This window comes from Eulemur rufifrons, chromosome 30 (assembly GCF_041146395.1).
Source record: "Eulemur rufifrons isolate Redbay chromosome 30, OSU_ERuf_1, whole genome shotgun sequence".
NCBI classification, from domain to species: Eukaryota; Metazoa; Chordata; class Mammalia; order Primates; family Lemuridae; genus Eulemur; species Eulemur rufifrons.
Window position 1 is genome coordinate 102272368 of NC_091012.1, and position 27493 is coordinate 102299860.

The window sequence follows — 27493 nt, forward strand, 5'->3', positions numbered from 1 at the left end:
TAATACCGATCTCATGGTCAGTGAGTGGATGTTTCCACTACTCGGGCCTGGCCCACGCGGCTGGCCTGTGGTCACTTCTGAAGCTGCCTGGATGCTTGGCCAGAGCTTATAAGAATTCTCCTCCCCAAACACATCTGGAATGGCCTGACTCAGGGAAGCATCACTACATTCTCAGAAAGGGGGCCTAGGTATGGTCTGTCTGGTGGTGGGGGACCTGGAGGGCCGGGCTGGGCAGCCAGCTTCCTGCACTGTCTGTTGGGGCGTCCCTTTCTGACTAGGTTTCTCAGAAGCTGCATGGAGGATGTTTCTGGGACACATTATGTTTTCGTATCGGGGTCTGCATCTGGGCCCTGTTGTCACAGCCCCCAACTTCCCCAGATTTTTCTGCCATTGACGTCATGGCGGCCGGATGCGCTGGGCTTCATCGGCATCAAGGAGGAAGCGAAGGGGGCAGATACCCCACCTCACGGGTTTCGTTCCGAGAACTGGCTGGCCTGTCCTGCAGCTGGTTTGGCCCAGGTGGGGTGATGTGGGTGCTGGCGGATGTGGTGGGTGACATCCATCTGGCCACCATGACGAGCCATGGGCTCTGTAGACCTGGCCCTTCTTGGGGTGTAGAGAGGCCCCAGGTTTGAAGCTCAAGGAGTACCAGGCAGGCCTCACAGATACTGGGACCCCTGGGGTCTTCAAACAGTACAACACCAGAACCTCAGAATCATAGAACATCATTTCTTAGATTCAGAGGATCCCAGAATCTCAAAACCACAAACTCTGTGTGGTCCATGGGTCCAACTTCTCAGTATGTGTAGGCCAAAGTCCCTGGTATCCAAACTCCCTGGAACCACGTGAAGGACAGGCAGCTCACTGCTTCATAGGGCCTGCCGCCCACCGGGCCTAGAATCACAGCAAACCTCCCCTCAACCTCCCTCCTGAATTCTGTGAAGGTAGAGGGTCAGAATAACCCCCTCTGCTTCCCCCAGCCTGGGGCCAGGCTAGGCCGATAACTGGCTTTAACTCTTCGCGGGCTCATTTGGAAATTGGGCAGTAATAGGACCCATCTGCCGAAGTTAATGCACGTGAGACACTTTGCAAAATGTCAATGATTGGAAATGAACACCTATAGGGTCTCAGTCTCCCTGTCCATTCTGGGATGACTTTCCTAGATTCATAGCCACTCCACATGAGATGGGGATGGAAGGAGGAGGAGGTTGAGGCTGGCATGCCTTCAGCCTGTGCCTCATGGGGGGAGTAGGAAAAGCCCCCCTACTCTTCCAAGTACAGAGCCTACCACCAGGCTCTCTGGAGGGGACCCAGGATCGAGGTTCTCAGGGACCAGCACCAGCTCTGGGGACATGCAGCTTGATAGACACCTCTCCATCATCACCATCCTCTGGCCAACTAGACCTCCTGACTCCACCTGGCCCAGCTCTTGTGAGGCTTGGCCCCATGTTGTGATTATATATCTTCCTGCCCTAGTCAGGGTCCAACCTGTGGGAAGGCAGACGGGGGAATGGCAGCCAAGGTCCTCCTTTGCCCTTATGGGTGCTGAGGGGCAAACTGAGGCCCACAGTGGGGTAGAAAGGCAAAGCCAAGGTCCTGCCGAGAGTCCTGAGATCTGGGCTTGAGTCTCAACTGCCTCTCTATAAGGCCTTGGGAGAAGCCATCCCACCCATCTCTGGGCCTCAACTTGTCCTTCTATACTGGAGAGGGGAGAGGTGTGGGGCAGATGAGGACCAGGACTCTTCTGCTTTGTATCTGAGTGAGTCACTGGGCGTCTGCAGGGCTTCAAGTTGACAACTGCCCCTCTGTCAAGAGGACTGGCTGAGAGACACAGAGACAGAGAGACAGCAACAGGGAGAGGGAGAGGAAGAGGGGAGACTGACAGACATGGGGGAACAGAGAGACACAAAGACTAAGAGATACTGAGAGAGATGAAGAGAGACACATAAGGTGGGAGAGAGACAGAGAGCAAGAGACAGAGAACAAGAGAGTGAGAGACATTGAGAGAAACAGAGATGGAGAGGGAGAGAGAGAGAGAGAGAGAGATTGCCCCAAATAAGAACATTAGCTGGTCTCTGGCTGGAGGAACTGATTTTCCTGAAATAACGAAGAATAAGGAAGGGTGAGGTGCTGGGGATGCCCATGGCTGCGTTGAATTGTATTGCAAAGAGACAACCAGCAAAACAGCATGGCCCGGGTACTAGAACAGACACTGAGGAACAGAACAGAGTAGAAAGCTTGGACACAGACCCTTGTAAGGAGGGAATCGAGTTTGTGATGAATGCGGCATTTCAAACTGGGGGATGGTGGAGGATGGATTGTTTAATAAATATTTCTGAGATAATTAGGATAATTAGGATAAATAAAGTTATTGAGTGAATAATCAGTCCATTTTCCTACCAACCCCCCCACCCAGTTTGAAATGTCATCATCATCATATACCCTAAAATACTCAGATCCATTAAAGAGATTAATTTTAATATCTAATGTTGATCTTGGGTTTATTGTGTGTCAGGCCCTGTGCTAAGCCATTGGAAAATCATGGTTATTATAAATTTAGTCTTCACAAAGACCCTTTGAGGTAGGTACTATTATAACCATCACCGTACATATGAGGAAATGGAGGTATGGAGAGGTTAAGTGCCGGGCTAAAAATCACACAGATTGCTTAGGGTGAGGCTGAGTTTGTCCCAGACAGTCTGGCTCCAGTACCCACACTCTTAACCTCTACAGTAAATGGAAAAAATGAAGCCATAAAAGAGACTAGAAGCCAACATAGGTGAACATTTATCTCATTTTCAAATGGGAAAAGACTTTCTAAGCACAAAACCAGAGACAGAAACCACAGAAGAAAAGACTAACCTATTTGACTATATAAAAACATCATAAGCATCACAAAAACACCATAAACAAATAGAAAAAGCAAATGACGAATTGAGGGAAAATAATTGCTACAAATATATGGCTGATGGAAGGTTAATATCCTTTCCAAATAAAGAGCTGTGGCAAATCAATAAGAAAAGACGAATACCCTATTAGGACTAAATACACGACAAATGGTCAATAAACAGTAATCAAAGAATGCAAATTTCAACAATGCAGTAATGTTTTTTCTTACCTGTTATGTTGGGAGAGAATTAAAAAATGATAGTACCCACCCAGGGTTAGCTTGAGTAGAGAGAGTATAAAACAGGACAACCTTTTGGAAGAACAATTTCCAGAGAGGGTCAGAAACCTTAAATGTGCACATCCCCTTTGCCCCAGCAACTCCATTTTCAGGAATCTAAGGTAACAATCAGGGATGTTTATGGGGAAAAACTAGAAACAACTGGAATGTCCAAAAATCGGCACTTGGTCAAATCTATCAGTTCACACCTACATGAGGACAGTGAGGACAGTCTTGACAGCCATGAAAGATCATATGTTCAAACAATTTTTAGTGAGTTTCAAAAACGCTACTATTAATTGAATAAAGCAGGAACAAAACCAATATATAGCATGATTCTAATTTGGTTAAAAAATACTAATAGCTGACAGTGAGCACAGACAAGCACTGTGATAAGCCTTCAGAAACAAGCTCACCCCAGCCCCGAACGACCTGCTCTCTTCCTGAACATGGGTTCTGGTCACACGCATGCAGTCCTGGCGTAGGACCACACAGCTAAACCATGGTTGACAATGATGTGAAGTGCCCCCGCAGGAGGGTCTCCTTTCACACAATGCAAGCACAGTTCAGTGAAGAGCTCAGCCCAACCTGACAGCTCACAATCCTCCCGCTGCTGGGGCAAACAGAACTGATGCTCATTCTCGTAAAATGTACATGTCCTCAGAGATGTTTCTCAGCACATTGTTATTAAGCACCAGTTATGTACAAAGCTCTTTTTGGGTCCCGGGTGGGAAGGCAGGTGGGGAAGGTGAGACGAGAGCAGGAGAGATGGTGGGAGACAGATGGGGAGGGAAATAGATGGAGTGTGGTCAAGACGGAGGAGACGGAGACAGGGGAAATGGCCAGAGCCCGGAAAAGATGGAGGGACAGAATCTGAATGCAATGGAGCCAGACAGATGGCGAGAGAAGAGGGGTAGAGAAACCAGGAAAGAGAGAGACAGGGTGAGCAGAGAGACCGAGAGGGATGGGAGGCATCAAGAGTGAAGGGAGAGACACAGTTGAAATTTCCAGTTACACCTGGACAGCGTTTCAAGTTGTTCAAAGCTCTGAAATCCATCAAGACCGGCAGATGATATATTTTAAAAATCTTACCCATCTACGTATCAGTTGATCAATTTATTTATCTTTGCCCCTGTCCAAGCACTGATTAAGTACTTCACCTATCAGTCTTCTGGTATTTATTATGACTATTATTATTTTTAAAAAGACCTTACCTGGCCGGAACCACAGTGGTTGGGTGTGTCCAACAGTAGCAGAGGGCCCCTGACCCCCGTGCCTACCTGCCCACCATCTCCTCTATGGCAGCCCACATCTGGTGGGTGAGAGCGGGGACACTCACCTTGGCGAAGTGGACTGACAGAAAAGGATCAGCCTGGCTTGTGGGAAACTGTCACATATCAAAAACAACTTTGCTTTTATACCGAGAAGAAAAACCACGGCGTGGAAGCCACAGACCTCTCTCTTCTAATAATCCAAATTTTTTTTTTTGATGAGTGTATGCGCTGATAATCACAGGGTGGGGGGGGTTCTCATAGTTTTCTCTCTCTCTCTCTCTCTCTCTCGCTTTGTTTCTCCTCTTCTTGATTATGAGACTTAAACGGAAATTTTGAAATTTTGGGTTTTTTCTTTGCCCTTTACGAGTCATCTGAAAATATGATTTCTTCCCCTCATCACAGAGGTGAGAGGTATCAATGAGATAACAGGGCTCATGAGAAACCACAGTTTTTAAAACAAAAGTGTGTAGAGTTAGAAAAAAAAAACAAGGGAAAAGAACTCAAATAAATCACAGAGACATCTCAGGGCAGGCAGAGACACCATTCTGTGAGGGAGAGGATATTTGAGGGTGTCTGGGGAAAGAACGAGAATCCGAAGCTCTGTGTGTGGTTGGGAAATGCCAGGGAAAGAAATGGAATGGGCTGGCTTTCCAGAAGCTTCTAGGCCTCAGTTTCCCCTTAGGTGGAATTGATATGGTCCCCATTACTCAAACTGCCCAAACAGGGGAGTCTGGACACCCCTGCAACCCCCTCCCACAGAGGGTGAGGGGCATATAAGTTACTTCATGGAGGAAAATGCGGGTAGTCCACCCTTACTCGAAGAGTTGGAGAACCACTGGCTCCCAGCATCCACTGATGGCCACTGAGTGAGGAAAGGGAGGAAGTTCTCGCCTCATCATGTTTTAGGGCTTGAGTGTTCTGCCCTGGCCGCTGCCCTACTGGGAAGGTCGCAAGTAGGCCTCCATCCGCATGAAGAAGCCCAGAGGCCCCTTGGGACCCTGACTCTCTCGTGTCAGGAACACCATGGCCTGATGCTTCTGAAGCCCCCAGGCTTTGCGATTTTCTACTTTTAAAAGCCCCCATTTCCAAGGATTTAGGATTCCAAATATCCGCCGTCAGTCCAGTAGCTGACATTTATCTCGAATTTTCCACGTGTCAGACACAGCTCCGAACGCTTCTCGAAAATGATCACATACAAACCTCACCACAGCTCTTTGAGTTCCATCTTGTCATTACTGTATTGCCGTTATACAGACGGAGGAAATGGAGGCACAGAGTAGTCCAGCAGCTTGCCCAAGATCACAGAGCTGGCGAGTCGGAGGTCCTGCCTTCCTTGGTGCTGGGCTTTGAAACCCTCAGGTTTCCCCAAACTCAATGTCTCAGGTTTTAAATTCTAGGATGTGGTGACAGGGAGGTTCTGGGATTTGGAGATTCGTCTGGATGCTTGAAGCTTGGGAGGATTTAAGGTTGTCCAAGAATTGGCAGCTGCATCTCCTCACCTCAGCAGGCACTCTCTTCAACCACTGGTCAACATCAGAGACCAGTCCCCAGGGGCTTCTCCTGACCGGCCATGGCCGAGACTTCCAGCCCCCGGTTCCCCAGCACTCTGCGTGGCCCAGGGTCCTAGTCATCCAACGTCCACTCCGACCCTCTGCAAGACTGGTTTCAGGCCTGGGGAAGAGAAATTGGAAACAGATTTTTATTCGCATGGTACAACTCTAGTGGCCAAGACCCACTCCTTCACCCCTTCGCCCCTTTTCCTCCCCCTATCTTCTAAGCCCTCAAAAAAATGAGAGCCTCTTTGCTCAACTCAGACTCACCTTTCTGGAAACACCCAGAGTGGGCCTGATGTCCTGGCTTTGTGAAGACAAGAAAAAAAAAAGTGAATAGAAAAAAAAAAAAAGACCTAAAAAAAAAAATCAGTCAACAACAATTAAAAAAAAAAACCCAACCCTTCCTACCATTAGTTCAAAACAAAACTTTCACTGGTTGAGGCTTCTGGGTTGGTGGGACATGTCTGAGACCCAAAGATGGCTTGTGTGTGCTGGACAGCCAGAGGAGGCATCAAGGCGGGATGAGGTCCCCAGCTTAGAGGCCTGCATGGACCCTGTGTACAGCAGGTGCTTAACAGATGTTGCAGCATGTGGGAGGGAGCAAGGTAGGGGGTGCGGAGCATGCTTGTTAGCAAGGAGTCCTGCGGAGCTGACTGTAGGGATGTTCCCAAGGTTAATGACCCCCTGCTCCCTGCAGACTTGGATCTGAACATTTCCTACACCTCCTGTGTAATTATTAATACAAACCAGGCCAGTTCTAGAAGAGGAGATCTTGTCCCCTGCTTCAGCACTTGTCCCCTCCTGGAAAAGGGAACTAGCTTTCTCTCTCAGGGTCAGAGATATGGGCTGTATCCTCCTCATGCTTTCCCTAGACCATCTCTCCTTTACTGTCATTTACTCCATGAGAGAGAGTGGCCAGAGATAGGAGGAAAACTGAGTGAGAGTAGTGGCCCAAAGAGTCCCAGGAGGTGCCTTGAGCGGGGCCCAGAGTGTGGGATGGGTGATGCTACTGCTGCTGAAAGCCAGGATCTTTGTAGAATGAAGGCTGGGGGTCAGATGGGCAGAGGTCACTGCCTCCTGTCTATACTGGACTCTATGGCATGGAAGCCTTCTGGGGAAGGAGACTGGAAGGACTGGGAGTTGGGGGAGAGTGAGCAGGATTAGACAGGTCATGGAAAGTCCCCAGAGAAGGGGGCCTTTGGCAAAGACTTGAAGGAGGTGAGGGAGGGAGCCGCCTAGATGGCTGAGGAATGCCAGAGGAAACAGCCAGTGCAAAGTCCTTGAGGTGGAAGTGTACCTGATTTGTTCAAGGTCTACAAGGAGGCTCATTTGGTTAGTGTAGAGACAGCAAGAAGAAGAGGGGTAGGAGGTGAGGTCAGAGAGGGACTATGCAGGGTTAGACCATGTAGGACCTTGTAGGCCATGGTGAGGACTTTGGCTTTCACTCTCAGTGAGGAGGAAGGCATGGGAGGGTTGTGAGCAGAGGAGAGACATAAACTGTCTTTGGATTTAACAGGATTCTCCTGACTGCCGAGTGTAGTATAGGGCCGAGGGTGGAAGCAGGGGACTAGCAAAGAGGAGGCTACTGCAGTAGTCCAGGCAACTGGTGATGGTGCTGGCAGTGGAGGTGGTGAGGAGAGGGTGGACTTGGGAAATATTTTGAATAGAGAAGCAACAGAATTTTTCAAAGGCTAAGAGTTTTGGGTCCAGAGAAGGATACAGCAATGCCCAAACCAGGTGGGCAGGAAGGAGTCACTGGGCAACTTGCTAGCTTGAACTTTTAGATGAAAAAAAAAAATAAAGTTCTATCTTGCTTAAGGCCCCATTATTTCGTCATTCTGTTACTTGCAGCTGAACATATTCCTTCCTGACCCATGACTCCTTCCTGGACACTGAGACCTGAGGAGGAGAGGGGCTGCTGGAGGGATCGCCTCCCTCCTAGGGATGTTGTGAGGTTTAGATAACAGCATGCTCAGAACCTAGCATACAGTAAGTGTTCAGTAAATCCTCCCAGGATGGAGGGGGAATGTTAAAATGGACATGTTCCATGGACAAAAGCTACAGTTCAGTTTCCACAGAAAGTGAGACCTCAAAGGGAGAGTGAAAGGAGTTTACTAAATGGAGGAATCAGAGGGGACAGCACTCTTGGGAGAGAGAACAGTAGGTGCAGAGATGGAGGACAGAAAGAGGGAGGTAAGGCTGTTGTGTGGTGTGGATTCTCAGGTTGGGCAAGGCCAGGGCTTTGATTTGAGATTCCTGTAGTCAGTGTCTACCAACACGCCCAGTCAACTTCTGGTGGCACACAGTCAGGCTCCGTGTTTGTGAGCTGAAGTTAAACAAACAAACAAACAAACAAAACTAATCCTTCAAAAAGTTCAATTTCCCATTTGGCCATTCATTCAACAATGGTGCCAAGTCCTGGCGAGTGCTGGGGTTGACAATCAGGGGAATTCTTGGTTAGTGGCACTGTTCAAGCCAAGGCTGCGAGGTGGGCAGGGGGCACCCAATAACTACAACAGTAGAGTCCTTTTTGCTTTCTTAGATCACACACAAGGGTGCAGTCTAGCCCCCTTCAGGGAGTCTGGGATTTCCTGGGGCAATGGGGAGTCACGGAGGGTTAGGGAGAGGGTAAGTCCATCCCTGAGAGGCATACTCTTCCTTATGGGCTACCTGCATTCTACAGTTTTGTGGCTTGACCACCCAATAGCTCAGACTCTGCCTACGCATAGCCTTCCCCTCTGGCCTCCTTATTGGCTACTAATGCCTTCCTTCACACCACCTATACCGCCCGCGTTGGCTCTGCTCTTTCTCATTTTGCCTCCAAGTCCTTCCTCCGTTCCGCTATGCTCTCTAGCTTTGGCATTGGTTCATCCCATACTAGCACTGTCCTTTGAGGGCTCACCGCCTTCACTCTGGCTCCCCCATTGGCTGTCCACCATCTGTCTTCCTCGCTCCCGCCTTCATCCCCAATCCCCACTGGCTCTGCTCCCTAAGGTCCCACCTCCGTCACGCTCACACACCTCCTCTTGGTCTCTTTTTAGCTTCTGTATTGGCTAGTTCCGCCCTGTCACCGCCCCTTGAAGCCGTCATACACACTCAAGAGACTCCCCATTTGCTCGCTGTAGCCATTATCGTCATCCCGCGAGTGGCTCCCCATTGGCTGTTCTGTCTCTAGCTTCCATTTCACCGCCTACGCAACCCGCGGGATCTCCCACTTTTCGGGCCTCTCGGTTCGTTCCCTGCTGCCCCCAACACCTGTAGCCATTCCGCTTTCCATGCCGCTCCCGCTCAGATTTCCCCTTCAGCTGTCCTACTTGTGCTCTCTTCATCCTGGATCCCGCACCACCCCCATTCCGACCTCTCCATTGATTCCCTGATCATCCCGCCTCCTACACCGCCCACTCTCGGGCATCCCCATTGGCTGCGTGTTTCTCCTGCTCTCAATTCACTGCCTTCGTCACCCACACGCAGCTGCCCATTGGCTCTCTGCTGTACCTGTCTTCATGTCGCCGCCTACGCCCCCTTGAGCCGTACCCCCCCGCGCTGGCCTTCCCATTGGCTGCCCACCCCTTCAGGCCCTGCCCCCGCCGGTCCCGCCGCCGGTGCCGTCGGTGCCGCCGCCGCCGCCGATATGGCGCGCACGGCCCCTGTGGAGCCCCCGCTACGGCATTCCGCGCCCCCCTCGCCGGCCGCGGGTGAGCCCCGCACCTCGGTCGAGGTGGCGGTGGCCCCGCGGAGGGTGCTGTTCGCCGACGAGGCCCTGGGGCTGCCGCTGGCGCAGCTGCGTCGCTACCGGCCGTGGGGCGGGCCCGGGGCGGGCAAGATGGCGGCGGCGACCGGGCAAGATGGCGGCGGCGGCGGGGCTGACGAGGACGACGATGGCGAGGATGGGGATGAAGGGGAGGAGGAAGAGGAGGTCTGCCCCGAGCCCTCGCCGCTGTGCCCCGTCCCCGCTGGCGGGGGTTTTTACCTGGTGCCCACATTTTCGCTGCCACCCGCGCCGGGCCGTCTGGAGCGCTTGGGGCGCGTCATGGTGGAGCTGGAGGCGCTGCTGCCACCTCCCGGAGCGGTCCCCGGGGGTGCCGGGTTGTGGGTGCCTGGGGGGCGCCCGCCGGTGCTGCGCGGGTTGGTGCGCGTGCTGAACCGCTCCTTCGAGAAGGCGGTGCACGTGCGGGCCTCACACGACGGCTGGGCTTCCTTCTGCGACCACCCAGCGCGCTACGTCCCGCGCAGCCCACCGGGGGCAGGAGCGGGAGGAACAGGAGCAGGAGATCCCATCCTGGATCTGGGTCTTGGCCTGGGCCCCGGCCAGGCGGCCGCCTCCTCGCCCGACGACGGTGGCCGCACCGACCGCTTTGCCTTCCAGCTGCCCTTTGCTGAGGGCGCGGGCGATGGGGCGCGCCTCGACTTCGTGGTGCGCTATGAGACCCCCGAGGGCACTTTCTGGGCCAACAACCACGGCCGCAACTACACAGTCCTGCTCCGGATCGCACCCGCTCCCACACCCACTGATGCCGAAGGGCTGCCCCAGCAGCAGCAGCTGGAGCCACAGCCTGAGTGCCAGGGTCCTGTGGAGGCTGAGGCCAGGCAGCTGAAGAGCTGCATGAAGCCGGTGAGGCGCAGGTAATGTCTGCCAGCGCCACCTCCGCCAACCCAGGGCTGTGTCTAGGATGGAGGACAAGCATTCCAGCCCAGGAACCCCTCAGGCCTGCTCTCCAGGACAGGGAGGAGGGTGCATTCAGTCAGTCGAAGAGTGATGGCAGCCAAACATGTGCTAGGCACTGTTTAACTGGGGTTTCATTCATTCATTTATTGAGTTCCACTGTAAAGCCCTGAACAAGACATCTTCCCTGCCCTCAAGGATCACACAGGCTCCTGTGAAAGATAGTTTGAAAAAATGAGCAAGCAAGCAGATAAGATGAATAGGGATAAAGTTAGCTGCTGAGGGGAGTAAGAGGATAGATTGGGAGGGAATGACTGCTTTAGAGATGATGTTCAGGGAGAGCCTTTGAGGTGAGTCCTGTATGATGCTGAGGAAAAGTTATGCACAGATATGGAGGGGGGGAAGTTTGTAGAAAAGGTAACAGGGAGGACTTTTCTGAGGAAATGCCATTTAAACTGAGTCTTGAATGATAAAGAACAGTTACATGCATATATGGAACAAAGGTGTTTTAGGTAGAGGGAACAGCAATTGCAAAGGTCCTGGGGTGGGAATGAACTTGGTGTGAATGATGGGCGGTGTGCTAGAGTGGAGAGAACTGCAGTGACATGGTAGTGTGGACCAAGAGCCTTGCCAATGGATGGTAGGGAATTTGATCCCCATCTGACAGAGCAGAAAACTAGGGTTTCAGAGGTGGAGAAACTGGTTGAGGAAATGATGTCGCCTGACTTTTCCAGTTCAACCATGCCTGACCTTTGAAGCCTGTGCACTCTCTTTGCTGTTATGCTTTGATCTAGTTTGAGGCCTCCTGCGTAGGTGAGGGGCTGAGCCTAGGCTCTCACAGGGAAGCAGTGGCTCTGGCAGAGGCAGAACCATGTGGGGAGTGGACTTGAAGCTCATGTCCCTTGCTTTTTGCCACACCACCTGTGACTACTCAGGGGCTAGGAGAAAGAACCTGTTTTCAGGTTCCCAGGAGGCGCTGATAGACGATTTTCCTAGGTTTCGTGTATTAAGCTATGAGTTCTTAAAGGGCAGCAGCTAGGCCTGATTCTCTCTGCGGTCACCTAACTCTAGCTTGGGATCAGTAGATTCTCCCTAAAATGTATACACTTCCCTGCTCCTGGGAGGGCCGGAAATGGGAATGGGAAAATGGTTTTTGGACCTCGTATATGCTTGGTCAGAAGCTGCTGGCTGCAGCAAGATGTTTGTGAGATCTGCTGGTCCTGGTAAGGCTGTGAGTAATTCAGAAAGGTCTAGCTCTGGGCTGGTGGGCAGATGTGCCTGGGTAAGTGAGCAAGCAGGCGGGCACCCATTCACCAGTGAGCTCCGCTATAACCTGAGACTTAGTCTAAAGGGGGCAGGCAGCATGGCTTTCCTTACAGCAGTGAGAGCTTGGATTCTGGCATCAGATTGCCTGGGTTCAAATCGCAGACCTGCCACTCACTGGCCTTGTGACTTTGGCCAACTCATTTAATCACACTGTGCCTCAGGACCCTCATCTGTAAAGCAGAGAATTATAGCACCTACTTCACATGATACCAGTAAAAGCGCTCTGAACCGAGCCTGGTGAAAAGTAGTGCCATACAGGTGTTAACTAGTGTTAGTGTTTAGGGAGTTACATGTATAGTTCCCTGGATTTCCCTCCTAAACTAAGCTCTGCCTATCACCAGCTGTGTGTCCTTGCCTCAGTTTCCTGATCTGCTAAAGGGGAATGACAATCACTTTGCATGGTTGGATTGGATGCAGCAAACATGGTGGTAGCTGCGAAAGATGACAGTGGCCAGCATTTGCTGATATCTGTGCTATAAGCTTCAGGTCCATTCTCTTCTGGAGGCCTGCAGTGTGTCGTGTGTGGTGTAGGCACTATTATCCCCATTTAATATAGGGAGAAACGGGGAACTCAGAGAGGTGAGCCAGCTTGCTCAAAGTTCTCTCAGCTAGTGAGTAACAGGACCAGGGAAGAAATGCAAGGGACATTTTTTTTTCTTTCTTACTACTGATCCTCTTGAAGGCCTGGCAGGATTCAGGGCAAATTCTGGATTTCATTCTTGGTATTCCAGCATGTCATGCTTTCCTTTTATTTATTTATTTATTTTTTTGGTTGTACTTTTTTTGCTTTATTGAGATATACCTACATAAAGTGTACTGATATTAAGTGTATGGCCCAATAGATTTGCACATATGTATACACTTGTGTAACCACCACCCAGATCAAGATATTGAGTAGTTCCTGTGCCCCAGAACTGCCTTCATTTCTATCACTTTTCCCAAGTTGTCATCCCCGCCGGCTGTCGTGGGAGCCCTGTCTGTAAGATGCGACAGTTTGGGTAACAGAGTTTGGTCATTTAAAGAATGTGAAAGGAAGGGAACAGAGAAATCAAAACCTTGCGGGGCCAAGGTGGGTGGAGAGGGTGTTTTTCTTTTAAAATACATGAGTGGTTTTAAGGAGAAATTGAAGCAGCCCGTTTAGACAATTGTTTTGGTATCTGGCCCCAGGTCTGTGGTTCCTAACATGACTTGTGATATTATTTTAAGTGGGCAGATGGCTTTTTGATAGCTTCTTTATCTTTTGATCTCAGCTCTTGCAAAGCGGAGGTTGGTGCTCATTGCAAGATCAGCGATAAGGTTTTCTTTGTAGGTCGGTGGCTTTCTTGGCGAGTACAGTTCAACTTATTGTTTTAAAACCTGTGTGCTACCAGTGACTTGAAGCGCTGTTGAAGAACATCCACCCCACTGTGACCCAGCCTTCATGGGAAACAGTGGAGGATCTTAGGGGATATCCTTTACCTGTGGGAGTCCCATTGTAGAGGATTTCCTATTTAGGAAATGTTGGCTGCAGACACACTGCACTGGGCACAGCCACATCAGGTGAGGGCATGGGAGAAGTCTGGGAGCCATCAGGCTTTGATTCAGAAACCCAAATGGCTGCTTTCCCTGGGTTGCTGGACGAGGCTTTTGATAACTCAGGCATAGAGATAATCTATCAACAAGCATTTATTGAGGGCCTACTATGTGCTGGGCACAGTGCTAGGTTCACGCAGGGAAAAAGATGCAAACTGGTCCAAAGTCACAGGGCTTGTGGTGGAATGTCATGGGAGGGGCAGGTATAGAAGGCTTGTGTGAGACCTGGCTGAGCCCCTGCTCTTTGCTGGGCACTTTGCTGAGTACTGTATTTTCACGCAAAGTCTCATTTAATCCTGATAACACTCCCTGTGACATAGACTGTTTTGTTATTTATTTATTTATTTAGCAGCCTCATGACTTTCTTGGATATTTTAAATCCCTCTTTCCTGGATGAGCAAACTGAGGCTCCCAGAGTTCAAAGTCCCAGTGGTGTGGGGAGAAGCCCTCCTGCTCTACCTTGGCTTAACACCCTTAGGAAGTATCCTATTCCTCTTAAAAATAAAGACTAAGAAAGCCTCACCATGGCCTTTAAGCGTCCCCACGCTGTTCCCCAGTCTGGTCCCCGCCAGCTTCTGGTCTTACCTCACACCAGTGTCTTTCTGAGCTCCTGTCACCGCGGTCTTTCTGTTACTCCAAAGGGCCTTGCTCCTTCCTGCCTCAGGGCCTTTGCCCACACTGTTCTTCACCAGGAATGTTTGTCCTCTACCCCTTGCAGTCTCCTTGTGTTGATCCTTCAGTTCTAAGAGGACTTCCCCAGGGAGGCCTGTCCACATCCACATCCACGTCAGGCCCCCAGCTTTTTCATAGCGCTGATCAGCCCAGCAGGCAAGCCCTGTCACGTAGCAGAGCAAATTTGGGATTATCTTCCGTCCTGCCTACCAGTCCCACTATATTTTTCTGATCCACTCTTGTCTCCTCTTTAGTGTGACTCTTTGACACATTCTTTACCTTCAGACTTTGCCTCCTGCTTCAAAAAAAAAAAAAAAAAAGACAAAATAGAAGCCATAAGAATGAAACTTCCTACAGCTGGCAGGCCCCGAGCCTGCAGACTGATTTCCCTCCCTTGTGTTACAGGTGAGGAGGAGTCCCCTCCTCCCTCAGGCCAGTTCTGTCTCCTGTGCTCTGGGTTCTATTTTCTGCTACTTGCTCCGGAACCTGACATCACCAATCACCCTTTCCCTCCTGGCAGGCTTTCCACTGCCCTCCTCACCCAGTCTTCCCTATCGACTTTTGCACACTTCAGCATCCCTGCTGTCTCTACTGACCCCACCTTCTCCCCCTGCTGCTCCTGGCCAGCCCCTAATCACCCTCCTCCCCTTCACTGCCGACCCCTCTAAAGAGTTGCTTGCACTTGCTTTCTCCACGTGCTCACCCCTGTGTGTGTGTTAGCCCCCTGCACCTGTAAGATTCCACAGGTGGTTTTTCGTTTTTTTTTTTTCTTGAAGTTGTTCACTTTCCTACTTAAGACACTTTGTCTTCCCTTGCCTAGGGACCACACTCTGCTGCTTTTCCTCTTAACTCTCTGGCCCTTCTCTTTCTCCTTGCTCTTTTCTTCAGCCTCATGTATCCTAACTTGGTGTCTCCACTTGATGGATGTCCCAAAGATTCCTCAAACTCTTCTTGTTGGGGACTGCATTCATCACCTACCCCACAGAGTTCCTGAGACAGCCTCTCACTCTTCTACCTCCTCTGCTCGTTTTGCTTCTAAGTATGCTTGTAAGACCTCCCTGACTCTGCGGTCGGGCCAGGACCCCTTGTCCTAGGGCATTCTTTCCTTCTCTAAAGGCACTGACCTCAGTTTGTAGTTAGACCTTTATTAGGGGATTATTGGATGACTCTGTCCTGCTAGACTGTAAGCTCCGTGAGGGGTAGGGACATGGTCTGCTTGTGTTCACCACTGTATTCCTGCAGGCCTGCCACAGTGCCTGGCACTTAGCAGGTGCTCAATAAATGTTTGTTGAAAGAATGAGTTTGAGTATTTTTTAATGTCTTCCTCCACACTGAACTGTAAGCTTCCTAGTCGGGTGTGCTCATCATTGTGTCTCCAGGGCCCGTCACCGGGGCTGATGCCTACCTAGTAAGGCCTCTATGTACTTAGGTACACCTCTAATTAAATGGATGGGAATCCAACTGGACATCCGAGTTGGCAGCCTTAGGGGAAACCAGAAGCACCGCAGTTGAAACAGGATGGGTCAAGGGTCATCTTAGTTGTCTGGCAAGTGCGGATTGAATGTGAAAGTGATCCCCTTTCATTCCACAGAAAACTGGTAGGGTCATCATGGTTAAGGACACAGGCCGAGGCTACATGCTGAGAAAGTGGGATCTGACCCTGTATGGTCCTGCTCTAGTGTCCCAGCTCTTAGCTGCTGTGCCAGGCTGGGTGGTGCATTTTACCTGCAGGGAAATGCTGGGCAAGTTGCTTTCCTTTTCAGAGCCTCAGTTTCCCTCAGTGGGAATTTGAGGGAAATGACTGTTTGTTAAGCAGTTTACAGGTGCTTTTCAAGCATTTCCTCAATCTGCTCAACAACTCACTGAAGTAGGTATTACCGTTATTCCCTCTTTACAGATGAGGAAATGGAGGCACAGAGAGGTTAAGTAACTTGCTCCAGGTCACACAGCTGTTAAGTGGCAGAACTGGGATTATTCAGAATTGCATGTCCTGACCCTTTATTGAGATGTGAAATCAATTTACTGGGTTCTAACAAACATTAAGAAAATAGCATAGGGAATACCAGAGTGCATCACAACATGCAGTAAAGGTGAGTATTGTTTCATGCCAGGAACAACCATTTTTCAGTTATATGTATGTATATATATTTACACATGTATGGGTGTGCTGCGTTATGATGTAGAATGGATTTCTTACTGTGGGTCATGGCCAAAGAACTAAGTCACTGCTGTAGAAGTTCATGGCATGATAGACTGCTCTCCTCCTGCCACCCTGCTGGATTGCCCACAAGTCCCAGAGCTGAGGCTGACACACTTGTTGGGGAAGGCAAAGCAGTGTCCCACATAGCTTGGTGGCTTTCACAGCTGCCTTCAAACCCTGTTCTTTTCAGAAAGCAGATGGCTCAGGGTAACTGGGATTCCAAGTATCGTGGGGCAGGTTTCTGAAGCCACGTGTCTCCCTCCGGAGAGTCAGCGTTATCTTCAGGTTGACTACATGGGAGCCGGGGTCCGCTGAGTTTCCCTTTGGGTTTCAGTGCATGACCCACTTTGGGCTGGCAAAGTTCTTTGAAACCATGAGTGCTGGGGGTGCTCACAGAGGACTCTGGTGCTGGTGGTGATGGCAGTGATGTGACTGCTCTGAAAGTCTGCTCTGCCTTTCTCCACGGGGCTTGTCAGCCTTTGCTTGCTCGCTCACTCTGTGACTCTGGCGATTCACCTTTCTGTTGTCTCAGCTGGCCTAGGCTGGGGCCAGTGCCACCTCTTTCCAAATTCTCAGCCCCTGGTCTCCTCGGGTACTATCTGAGGTCAGCAGCTGTTGAGTTTCCTGATGGCAGGAGGAGTTTTCACATTCATAAGACTGGTGGGCAGCCCTGAGATGGCCCCTTCTAGGTGGCAACGGCTTGACTGTTGCTCACAAGCACCCAAATCATGTGTGCCCAAGATGTCCCCAGGTCTGTGTGCCCTGGCCCACTACTGCCCACTGCCCATGAGGGGATGCCACGTGGTATATGAGGGGATGGTGCCAAAAGAGCAGGTTTCCTTCTTGAAAATTAGCAGGCATACTGTAGGTACAGTTTTGTTCTTAACTTCCCTCCCCATTTTTCTAAGAACCCTTCTTCTCTGTTAACTGATCAGTGAGTCAGTATACATTTGTGCTCGATTTCTCTTACTATCTTCATTTTGATTAAAGTCATAGCTGCCCCTGAATTTTTACTGTGAAAGACAGTTCAAGGATATTTGTGTTTTTTCTTTCAGCCCACAATTTCAAACTGTCTTCAAAGTGGAGCCCTCTTTCTGGATGTTGTCAGCGTGGTGTGTAGTCAGTGGGTGTAGTCCTTGGGCCTTAGTTTCTGCACTTGTAAAAAGGGAAGGGCGTTGTTTTGAAGGGTAGATGTGAAGGTTTTCAAATGCCTTGGTGTATCAATGAAAGGGCCCCGTTGTGAAAGAGGTGACAATAAATGCTTGTGCCTGCTGTGTTTCTCTGACTTTGGAGGTAGGGAGAGCGACTTGCTTGCTTCTGCTGACTTCGTAGATCTTAGGATTGGCTCAGTTGCTTCCCTGGTTTTTGGATGTTTCCCCTCCTCTCGCCCTTTTTGGCCATGGAAGGGATGCTCTGGGGCCTGAAGGATTGATTTCATGTTTGTTTTTCTTCTCTCTTTCCTCCAACTGCATTGCAGAGTCCTTTTCCTGCTGTTGGCTGCTTCCTGGGTGCTCCCCTTTTCCCTCTCACATCTGTGATCCTGTAGTGGCTTTTTAGAAGCCTGGTTGCCGTGCATGTCAGGACTTGGCCAGATGGCAGGGGAAAACTTACCTGCTCCTGCCCATGGTGGGGAGGGCTGGCTTTCTGTCTTTTTGTGTGCCTCCTTGAAGGCGCATGGTTTAGAAGATCTCAGGAAGATGATGTTTTCTGTAATGAAGGACTATGCCAGCAGAAGTCAGTTAGTGAAGCCCGGCAGAATTTGTGTTGAGCCACAAGTCCAAAGACCTAGATTTTATGCCCACTGAGGGGACTGGTACAGGACCAAGCCAATTTGCTCTGAATCCCCCTTTCTCATCTGTGATGTGTGGGAGTTGATGGCTGGGCTCCTAGAGTCACCTACCCTAGGCCCTGTAGTATTCAGATTTGAGTACCTCTGGTGGGATGCATGAGCCCTAGACCGTGGAGAAAGACCGTCCATTTCAGAGCTTCCATACTCTAGACCATATATTAATACATGGTTCAAGCTTTCTTGCTGAGGGTGAAAATAAGCAGTTCTACAGCTACTCTGTGTCTGGTGGTCTCCTAGCCCCATGTCCCATGGAGGCAGGGAAACTGGGAATGAATATGTGGGCAAAAGGCAGGTCCAAAGAAAAGCCTACGTGAAGGAAGAGGGAGAGATCTGGTCTATTATCGATGCCCCCTCTCTCTATTTCTAGAAAGGAGGGAAATGGGGTTGGGTTAGACTCCAGTCTCCCTCGTCCAAGAAGCAGCAGCTTGTTAGGTAAGAGCCAGAAGGCTAGGGTTTCAATCCAGGCTGCATGACCTTGTGCCACTTATCCAGCCTCTGTTTCATCATCTTTAAGGTGGGGACAATACTACTGCCTACTTCAGAGGATCATAAGTACCTATTTCATAGAGTGGTGGTGAGGATTGAATAAACATACGTGAAGCAGCTTAGAATAGTGCCTAACGCCATAGTAGGTACTATGTATGACACAGCTAGTGATATTCTGCTTCTGTGAAGGTAATTGGTTAGGTGTTTTCAAAAAATTTCAGCCATTTCCAGAAATGTGAACTTCACACTGCCCCTCAGGAAGAAAAAGATCTGAGCTATCACCTCAGCTCCTCAGGTCTCTGAACATGTAGTTAATGCTTCCCTCATTTGCCTTGATCTGTAGGTATTTGATATTCATCAGTGAGAGTAAGAACAGTGATTTCTCCAAGATGAGATCCCACCCTGGCAGTATCTGGCTGAAATACACTTGGCTTATGCCACTCAGGGATCTGACCGGCCTGGTGAAGGAGGAACAAGACCAATAAATATATACCATTGATTCGGCCCCTGCCATGTGCCAGGCCCCTATGTCTGCCTCTCCGCCCTCATTCCTTTTGCACATCTTGCTTGATGTGCACATCCTGGCTCCCCTGGGCTCCACTTTATGAGTAAGGAGGTGAAGGGACCTGCCAGGCTGCTATGGGGATGCGGGAAGGCTGGTGTAGGGGCCCAGGCCTCCCTGACCCCCTTCCCATTCTCCATTTGCTTTCCTTCCTCCCGTCTGCCGCTTCCTGTGTCCCACGGTCTTCTGTGCCTGCCCTTTCTGGGAAAATATGGGTTCCTCCACAGCCAGGGACATGCCCTAAAGAAATGACCCAGTGTCCATAAAACTATGCCCAGTGCTGGTTGCTGAAGTTTGCTTTGTGACAGCATAATGAAGGAAACAACCTAGCCGCGTGGTAGGAAGGGAATGGCTATGTAAATTATGGTGAAGCCCACACGATATGAGCATTAAGCAGCCATTTGAAATGTTTGCAAAAGTATATAATGATGTTTCTTACTGGTAAGTGGACAAAGCCAGCTGTCAAATTATGTCTGCAGAATGTAAATGTTTTCATAGACTATCAGGAATGTAATTTTCCAAAATGTTAGCAGTGGTTGCCTCTGGCTGGTGTGTGATTTTTTCCCCCCTGGCTTCTTTATGCTTTCCTGTATTCTGTAAATTTTCTACAATGAGGATGTAGGACTTTTATGATCAAGGGATTAAAAAGAGGCAGCAGAAGAGAAAGCAGCAGCTGTCAGGTGAAGACAGGCTACCACGGAGGCTCAGAAGGTGCCAGTGGGTGGCAGAAATGACCTCTCAGGGTGTCAGATCCATGTACTCTCTCCTCTGCCCCAACAGGCCTGCTGAGGAAGAGCTGAGGATGAAGAACATGGATGATAACACCCGTGCTGTGGGTAAGCAATTGGCCAACTTTGGGAGTTTTAGCTTGTATTTACCATGTCTGTCTTCCTCCATTTTTCTTTCTATAAAAATGAGGAGGCACCTTCTGCCTTAGACTGTCGCCGCAGAAAGCTTCAGAGGCAAAACTGCCAATTAGTTAGAATAACAAATTTTCTGCTTATACACCTGTCTTGCCCCAATGCTGCCCTTCTCTTCTCTCCAGCAGAGCGTCCTGATGTCCAGGAGTCAGTGGGTCCCCTGGTGGCCCCCACCCCTCTCCGTCCATGGCCCCAGATGACACTTCAGGTAAGATGGCCCTTGCAGCCTCAGGGCGGACAGCCCACTGAGAGGTTCACAGTAGGACCCCAGCTGTGCTGGGTGGTGGGACTGACTGGCTCTGGGTCCACCCTAGGTTGAAGACAGGTCACAAAACTCAGGACTCAGAACCCAATGGGGCGGGGGTGGAGAATACAGTTATTCATCTGGGCTTATAGAAATTTCATTTGTTAATTTAGCAAATGTTTATGAAGTGCTCACTCTATGCCAAGCACTGTTATAGATGCGGAAATACAGTAGTGAACAAAAATGCTCTTTGTGGGGCTTATACATGTTAGTAGGGTGATATGTGATAAAATAAAATAATAGTTAAATATGTGGTATTTTATTTTATTTTATTTTTTAAATAGTTGGGAGATCAGCAGAGCCAGGAGCCCGGAGTGCCATCTCCAGGCCACCCTGGGGGTGATGATGAGTGCTAAGGGAAACTATAAAGGGACAGGGAATGGTTGAGAGTGTGTTGTGTACCCGTGTGTGTGCGTGGTGGGGCGGGGGTGTTGGCAACTTTAGATCGGGTGGCCTAGGCAGGCCTTAGTAGTGATTAGTGAGATTTGAGCAAAGATATGAAGAAGATGAGAGAGTGAGCCATGTGGTTATCTAGGGGAAGAACATCCCAGGAGAGTGTGAGATTCCAGAGATGGGGCTGTGACTAACGCTTGTGAGGGACAGCAAGAAGCAGAGGAGGGGGAGCCACAGGAAGGTGGCGAACAGAGGGACGTGATCTGACTCAGGATTTAACAGGCTCCCTCTGGCGGAAGCAGGCCACCTGTGAGGAGAAGGCCACTGCAGTCAGTGGTCCAGGTGTGCTGTGTTCGTGGGGGCAGGGGAGGTAGAGACATTCTGGAGGGGGGGGTGTGTGTGTGTGTGTGTGTGTATTTTAACGTTTTATTACAAAACTTTTCAAACTTATATAAAAGAGACTAGTATAACGAACCCTCATATACCATCGCCCAGCTTCAACAAATGACAACACATGTCCAACTCTACTCTATCTGGACCCCCGCCTCCTCCCTTCCCATTCCCTATGGGATTATTTTGGAAAAAATCCAGGTATCATCATCCCATCCATAAATACTTCAGTTTGCATCTCAGAAAATTAAGACCTCTTAAAAAAAAAACCATAGTGCCGTCATCACACCTCAGAAAATTAACAATAATTCCTTAGTATCATCAAGTATTTGGTCAGTGGTCAAATTTCCTTCTCTCATAAGTGTTTTAGGATCTACAGAAGGTTGACACATTGCATTTGATTGATGTGTCTGTTTAGTTTTTTTAATCTCTCCCACTTTCTTTCTTGCAATTTGTTGCTTGAAGAAACCTCAGTTGTCCTGTAGAGTTTTCCACAGTCTGGCTGATTGCATCGAGGTGGAAACATGTTTCTTACTCTGTTTTTACTCACTTATTAATTCTATTAATTACCTTAGTCTTTTATAGTTAAGTTTAATTAATGTATTAAACCATTAGTTCTATTAAATTATTACATTTAATCTTTTATTATTAAATTAATTTATATAGAATGAACTCTACTTAATTCTATTGTTCCTACTTCCTTGATTCGCTGGAATTCTTCTCTAAAGGAAAACTGTCCCGCACCAACCATTTGGCTACCTTGAGGTATAGTTTGTCCAGGAAAAGCAGTGTAAATACTTAATTTTACCCCTTTTATTTACCAGTTTTCAGAAAAACAACTCAAGGATTTTCAGTCTTGGTGTGTCATTATGAACTCACGGATTCTAAACATATTTGATGAATTTTAATCCATTGCACTTATGTATTTATTTTTTTGATGCTTCAATTGAACTCTCCCTGGTCAGTAGGAGCTTATTTAGATTGACTCCGCTGTCCTTTTGCCATGCCCCCATCATTCTGTGAGCCCCTCCTCGCATCCTGCGAGGACAATATGTTCCAGGAGCGTTCTGGACTTTCCCAGCCCCAGGCCTGGAAACAGCCATTTCTTTAAGGAGCCCTGGTTTCCTTTAGTGGAGAATGACTGGTACTGAGAGACCAAGATCCGGGGGCTCGGCATGCTTGTTGCCACTAGATTGCTCATTGTTTCTGGGCCTTTTCAAAAGACAGAGCTAGGAAATAATTTTTTTGAAAAGACAAGATACATGATGGATTCACGTGAATATTCTGGCTGTGTTTTGAAGGTAAACCAACAGTGTTTACTGACAGTCATTCACCAAATATTGATGCCCACTGAATTCCTCAGCTTTGTCATCTGCAAGAAGCCCCTTTTATGTGTTATTTTCCTAGAGATGTCAGGGTCGTTGGAGTTTAGAGAATTGCAGAGGGCTCTTGAAGGCGTTTTTATGTGGCAACACCTGTGGGGCTGGGTGTGGGCTGTCACCAGTTCTTACTGTCTCTGCTTGTCCTATCCCCTCCTCTACTTCATTCCCTGCCCTTTCTCCTCCCCTCCCCCACGGCTCCAGGTTTCTGAAGTTACAATGACTGGCAACCCCCCAGAAGAAGGTGACATCCCCAGAAGCAGTCCGCCTGTGGCTTTTACAGAGGTCCTCCAGGCACCGGCCATCAGGATTCCCCCCTCCTCCCCTCTCTGTGGCCTGGGTGGCTCCCCCAGAGACCAGGCCTCAGGGCCCGATGCAAGTGAGGGGGCCACCGGGCCTTTCCTGGAACCCAGCCAGCAGCAGGTGGAGGCCACATGGGAAGTATCGAGTGAGAATGGAGGGGGTCGAAAGGACCCCATGGTGGGGGCTATTATGGATGAACACCCTGGGGGTCTGGAGGTCATGAGTGGGTTGGAGGAGCTGCTTGGCGAAGACACCATTGACCAGGAGCTGGAGCAGCTCTACCTGTCCCACCTGAGCCGCCTGCGGGCTGCTGTGGCTTCAGGTGGGGGAGGGGGCGGTGGGGAGGGCCCCACAGATGGCGGGATGTCCCCCAGCCATCCCCTGGGCATACTCACGGACCGCGACCTGATCTTGAAGTGGCCTGGCCCTGAGCGGGCCCTGAACAGTGCCCTGGCTGAGGAGATCACGCTGCACTATGCCCGGCTGGGGCGCGGTGTGGAGCTCATCAAGGACACCGAGGACCCTGACGAGGAGGGGGAGGGCGAAGAGGGGCTCTCCATCACACCCTCCAGCCCAGAAGGGGACAGCCCCAAGGAATCACCTCCGGAAATCCTCTCTGTGGCCCGTTCTGTGGTAGCCACTATGGGAGATGTATGGCTCCCATGGGCAGAGGGCTCAGGATGTGACAGCCCTGTGGTTCTGAGCACAGAGGGTCAGTTCACTGGGGACCCAGAGAAAGGGATGGGCAAGGATGCTGACTCTTTGCACATGAATAGGGTGATAGCTGGGGTGACTGGGTCTCTGGGGGAGGCTGGGACAGATGCTCAGATGGAGGTCACCACTGAGCGAGCAGGCAGCTTGGATCCTATATCTGGCAAGGAGCCAGTCGCTCCAGTCCTTCTGCCGGGACAAAATCCCAACCTCCTTGGTCCCTTGGGGGCCGAAGTCTGTCTGTCTAGCATGGCTAGGCCTCATGTGAGTTCCCAGGATGAAGAGGGTGCAGGCCCAAGTCTTGAACCCCCAAAAAGGTCTCCCACCCCAGCAGCCCCTGCAGAATGTGTGTGTGTATTGCCTCCCCAGCTCCGGGGGCCCTTGACCCAGACTCTGGGTGTCCTGGCTGGGCTGGTGGTGGTCCCTGTGGCTCTGAACAGTGGTGTGTCCCTCCTGGTGCTTGCGCTGTGCCTCTCTCTGGCCTGGTTCTCGTAGGGGCTGCTTGTGGGATCAGCAATAACAGGCTTCCTCCTCTCTGGGGTCTGGGGAGGGGTAGCCCCTGCACCACCCCAGAGGGTTGAGATGGGTTATGTGGCCTGTGCAGTGAGGGGACTTTGGTCCTTTGCTTCTGAGAATGCTTGACTAGAGAGAGGTCTTCCCATCCCTGAGCTCTCCAGTCAGCACAGGGCTCCCTGTGGTGATACCAATGGAGAGGAATGGGGATGGGTGGATGGTGTGAGTGAGAAGAACTTTTAGAATGGAACTGGGCATGTCCTCCCCCTCCCCCACCCCCCAAGCCTGTATTTATTTTTGTATAATTCTCTGGATGAGGGAGAGCGGTCGTGAGCTGGTCTTGGGGCACAATTACCCAGAGATATATTTATTAACAGCCAACCTGTGCAACCTGCTGGAGCTTTATTTTTAATTTAATTTATATAGAGTACCTATTATTATATGCCACAATAGAGCTCTATGAGAAATGATGTGTCTTGCTGTGCAATGTTCTCCTGTTTGAGCGTGAGTGTTCAGGGTGGTCACATTCTGTAGGAGGACCACGATGGGAAGTGGGGGGTAGGATGTGGCCATGCCTGTGCTGCTTCAGTGTGTCCTTAGGATCTGTGTCTCTTCACCTCATGGTCTCAATCCATGCGGCCCTTCAGTCTTTTCTACATGCTACCCGTGGGAGCCTGCAGATGTATACATGGATGGTGGTGGTGGGAGCCAGGGAGGAAGAGTGGCGGGCACATGAGGTTTTGGTGTCAGTCACATGGCTGCAGTGGTGGCTGTGGTCACTTGTGGATGTGGGGACATCAGTTGCGAATCAGCCACAAAGTTTTGAGGTTACTTAAAAAAACAGCCTTTCACACCACCAGCGGGAGATCCCTCAGCCCCCCAAATAGGGGAGGCCTCATAAAGGACAGAGGCATTAGTGTACTGTGAAAATTCATACCAGAGTTGCTGTCCCCAGACATCTCATTTCTATTCAAAACAGGAAATGAAGAAGCTTTGAAGGAAAGGATAGATATATTTACTGCATGCAAATAAAAGCTTTGCATAGTAAAATAAAACACCACATATTTATTTACTTCCCTTTACAGCAAAACTTTTTGAAAGAAACATTTATACCAGCTTTCTTCAGTTCTTCTCTCCTCCAGTGCCTTTCTGAAATAGCCCAAATCAGATTTTTTTTTCCCAACCACCTCAGCAAAACTGCTGAAGTCACTGAAGGTGTTCACGTTGTTATAGCAAAGGTTAAGTCTCAGACCTCTTCTTTCTTGGCCTATTGGCAGAATTTAACACAGTTGATCACCTGTACCATGAAACCCTTTCTTCACTTGGTTTCCAAGATACCACACTCTTCTAGTTTTCCTTCTTCTTCACTGGCCACTCTTCTAGAACAGTGCCTGGCACATAGTATGTGCTCAGTAAATACCACTGAATGAAATAAATAAAGGAACAAACAAATGGAAGTGGGGAAATCTAGAGAGACATGGCTAGAGAGCTTAGTTGGTCATTCAATGGGTACAAGCTCAGTTCAGCTCCACAAGTGTTGACTGACCCACTCTGCTCTGCTCTGAGAACACAGAAGGAGGAGCTCACAGTTTAGTGAGGGTGGCAGACACAGAGAAAATTTCAGTGCAGCATGGTGAGCACATTAACAGCGATAGGTCCCAGTTCAGGGATTCTGGAAATCTTGGAGGACATGGTGCTTGAACTGAGTTTTCAAAAACGAGAAGGAATCTACCAGGTAATGAAGGGGAGGAGAGGGCAGTCCGGGCAGAAGGAATAGCACTGCAGAGGTCTGCAAGTGGAAAACAGCTAGTGAAAACAAGTTCAACATACCCATATCTCACAGGTCTTTCAAGTAGAATATTACGGACTGCCAAGTATCAACGTCTAGATATGCGTCTATGGCCTTCCATTGATGTGATAATTTGATCATTGTCTAAAAAGGCAACTTTATGCCAACTGATCTGAAAACTTGGACAAAAAAATGGACAAATTACTACACGCATATAAGTTGCCAAAACTGTCTCAAAAAGGAGTGGAAAACTTGAGTAGTCCCATAACCATTAAAGTAACAGAACCTGTAGCCAAAGGTCTTCCCATACAGAAACGCTTGGCCCAGATGGCTTTGCTGGGGAAACACTCAAGGAACAAACATTTCAATTTTGCAAAAGCAATTCCAGAGTGTATAAAAAGAGGGCACATGCCCAATTCATTTTATGGGACTGATACAACCTTGATACTGAAACCTGATGCACGGAAAAGGATATTACAGAACAATCTCAAGAACGTAGACATAAATATTCTTAACCAAATGATAGCTGCCTAAGTCCAAAATATCTTAAAGAGTACAATATGACCAAGTTGGAAGCATTCCAAAAATGTAATGTGTTTTGCTATTTGAACTCAGCATAACTGGCCTCAGCAGATTAAAGGAGAAAAATCATGATCATCTTAATAGATACAGAGAAAGGGCTAAAACTCAACATCTATTCCTGATTTTAAAAATCTTAGCAAATTAGTTAAATGAATTATTTTTAGTATAAGGGTATCTACAAATATTTATAGTGAACTACATACTTAAAAGTGCAATGTTAAGAGCTTTGACATTGGGAACGGGGCAAGGATGCCTGCTGTCATCATTTCTACACAGCACTGTACTGGAGGTCCTAGCCAGCGCAATAAGGCAAGGGAGAGCAATAAAATATGTAAAGATTGAAAATGAAGAACAGAGTTGCCATTATTTGTAGTCGATACGATATTGTGTATATAGAAAATCCAAAATAATCTATGAGTGGGTTATTAGAATTATTAAGAATTTAGAAAAATTTTTGGATGCAAAATCCATATTTAAAAATCTATTGCTTTTATATGCCAACATCAAACAGAAAATCTTAAGGTATTATGAACTACTTAGAAATTAACCAAAAAAAAAAAAATTAACAAAAAGGGGGCAAGGCGGTGGCTCACGCCTGTAATCCTAGCACTCTGGGAGGCTGAGGCGGGAGGACTGCTTGAGCTCAGGAGTTCAAGACCAGCCTGACCAAGAGCAAGACCCTGTCTCTACTAAAAATAGAAAGAAATTAGCCAAACAACTAAAAATAGAAAAAATTAGCCGGGCATGGTGGCGCATGCCTGTAGTCCCAGCTACTCGGGAGGCTGAGGCAGGAGGATTGCTTGAGCCCAGGAGTTTGAGGTTTCTGTGAGCGAGGCTGACGCCACGGCACTCTAGCCTGGGCAACAGAGTGAGACTCTGTCTCAAA

The 27493-nt window shown here is 49.2% G+C and overlaps 1 protein-coding gene across 3 annotated transcripts; it reads left to right on the forward strand.

The window, feature by feature from the left end:
* The first annotated feature begins 9624 nt into the window (after positions 1-9624).
* Positions 9625-24481, forward strand: PPP1R3F (protein phosphatase 1 regulatory subunit 3F). 3 transcript variants are annotated; one of them, XM_069463352.1, is made up of 4 exons: positions 9625-10616; positions 20104-20159; positions 20369-20451; positions 22914-24481. In XM_069463352.1, the coding sequence occupies exons 1-4, from the start codon at positions 9625-9627 to the stop codon at positions 24216-24218; spliced, it is 2436 nt and encodes an 811-aa protein (XP_069319453.1). In that variant the 3' UTR covers positions 24219-24481. The 3 variants fall into 3 exon arrangements, with proteins under 3 accessions (XP_069319453.1, XP_069319455.1, XP_069319454.1); XM_069463354.1 differs by having other exon boundaries at positions 10574-10616; positions 20372-20451; XM_069463353.1 differs by lacking the exon at positions 9625-10616 and having other exon boundaries at positions 20076-20159; positions 20372-20451.
* Positions 24482-27493: the final 3012 nt, after the last annotated feature.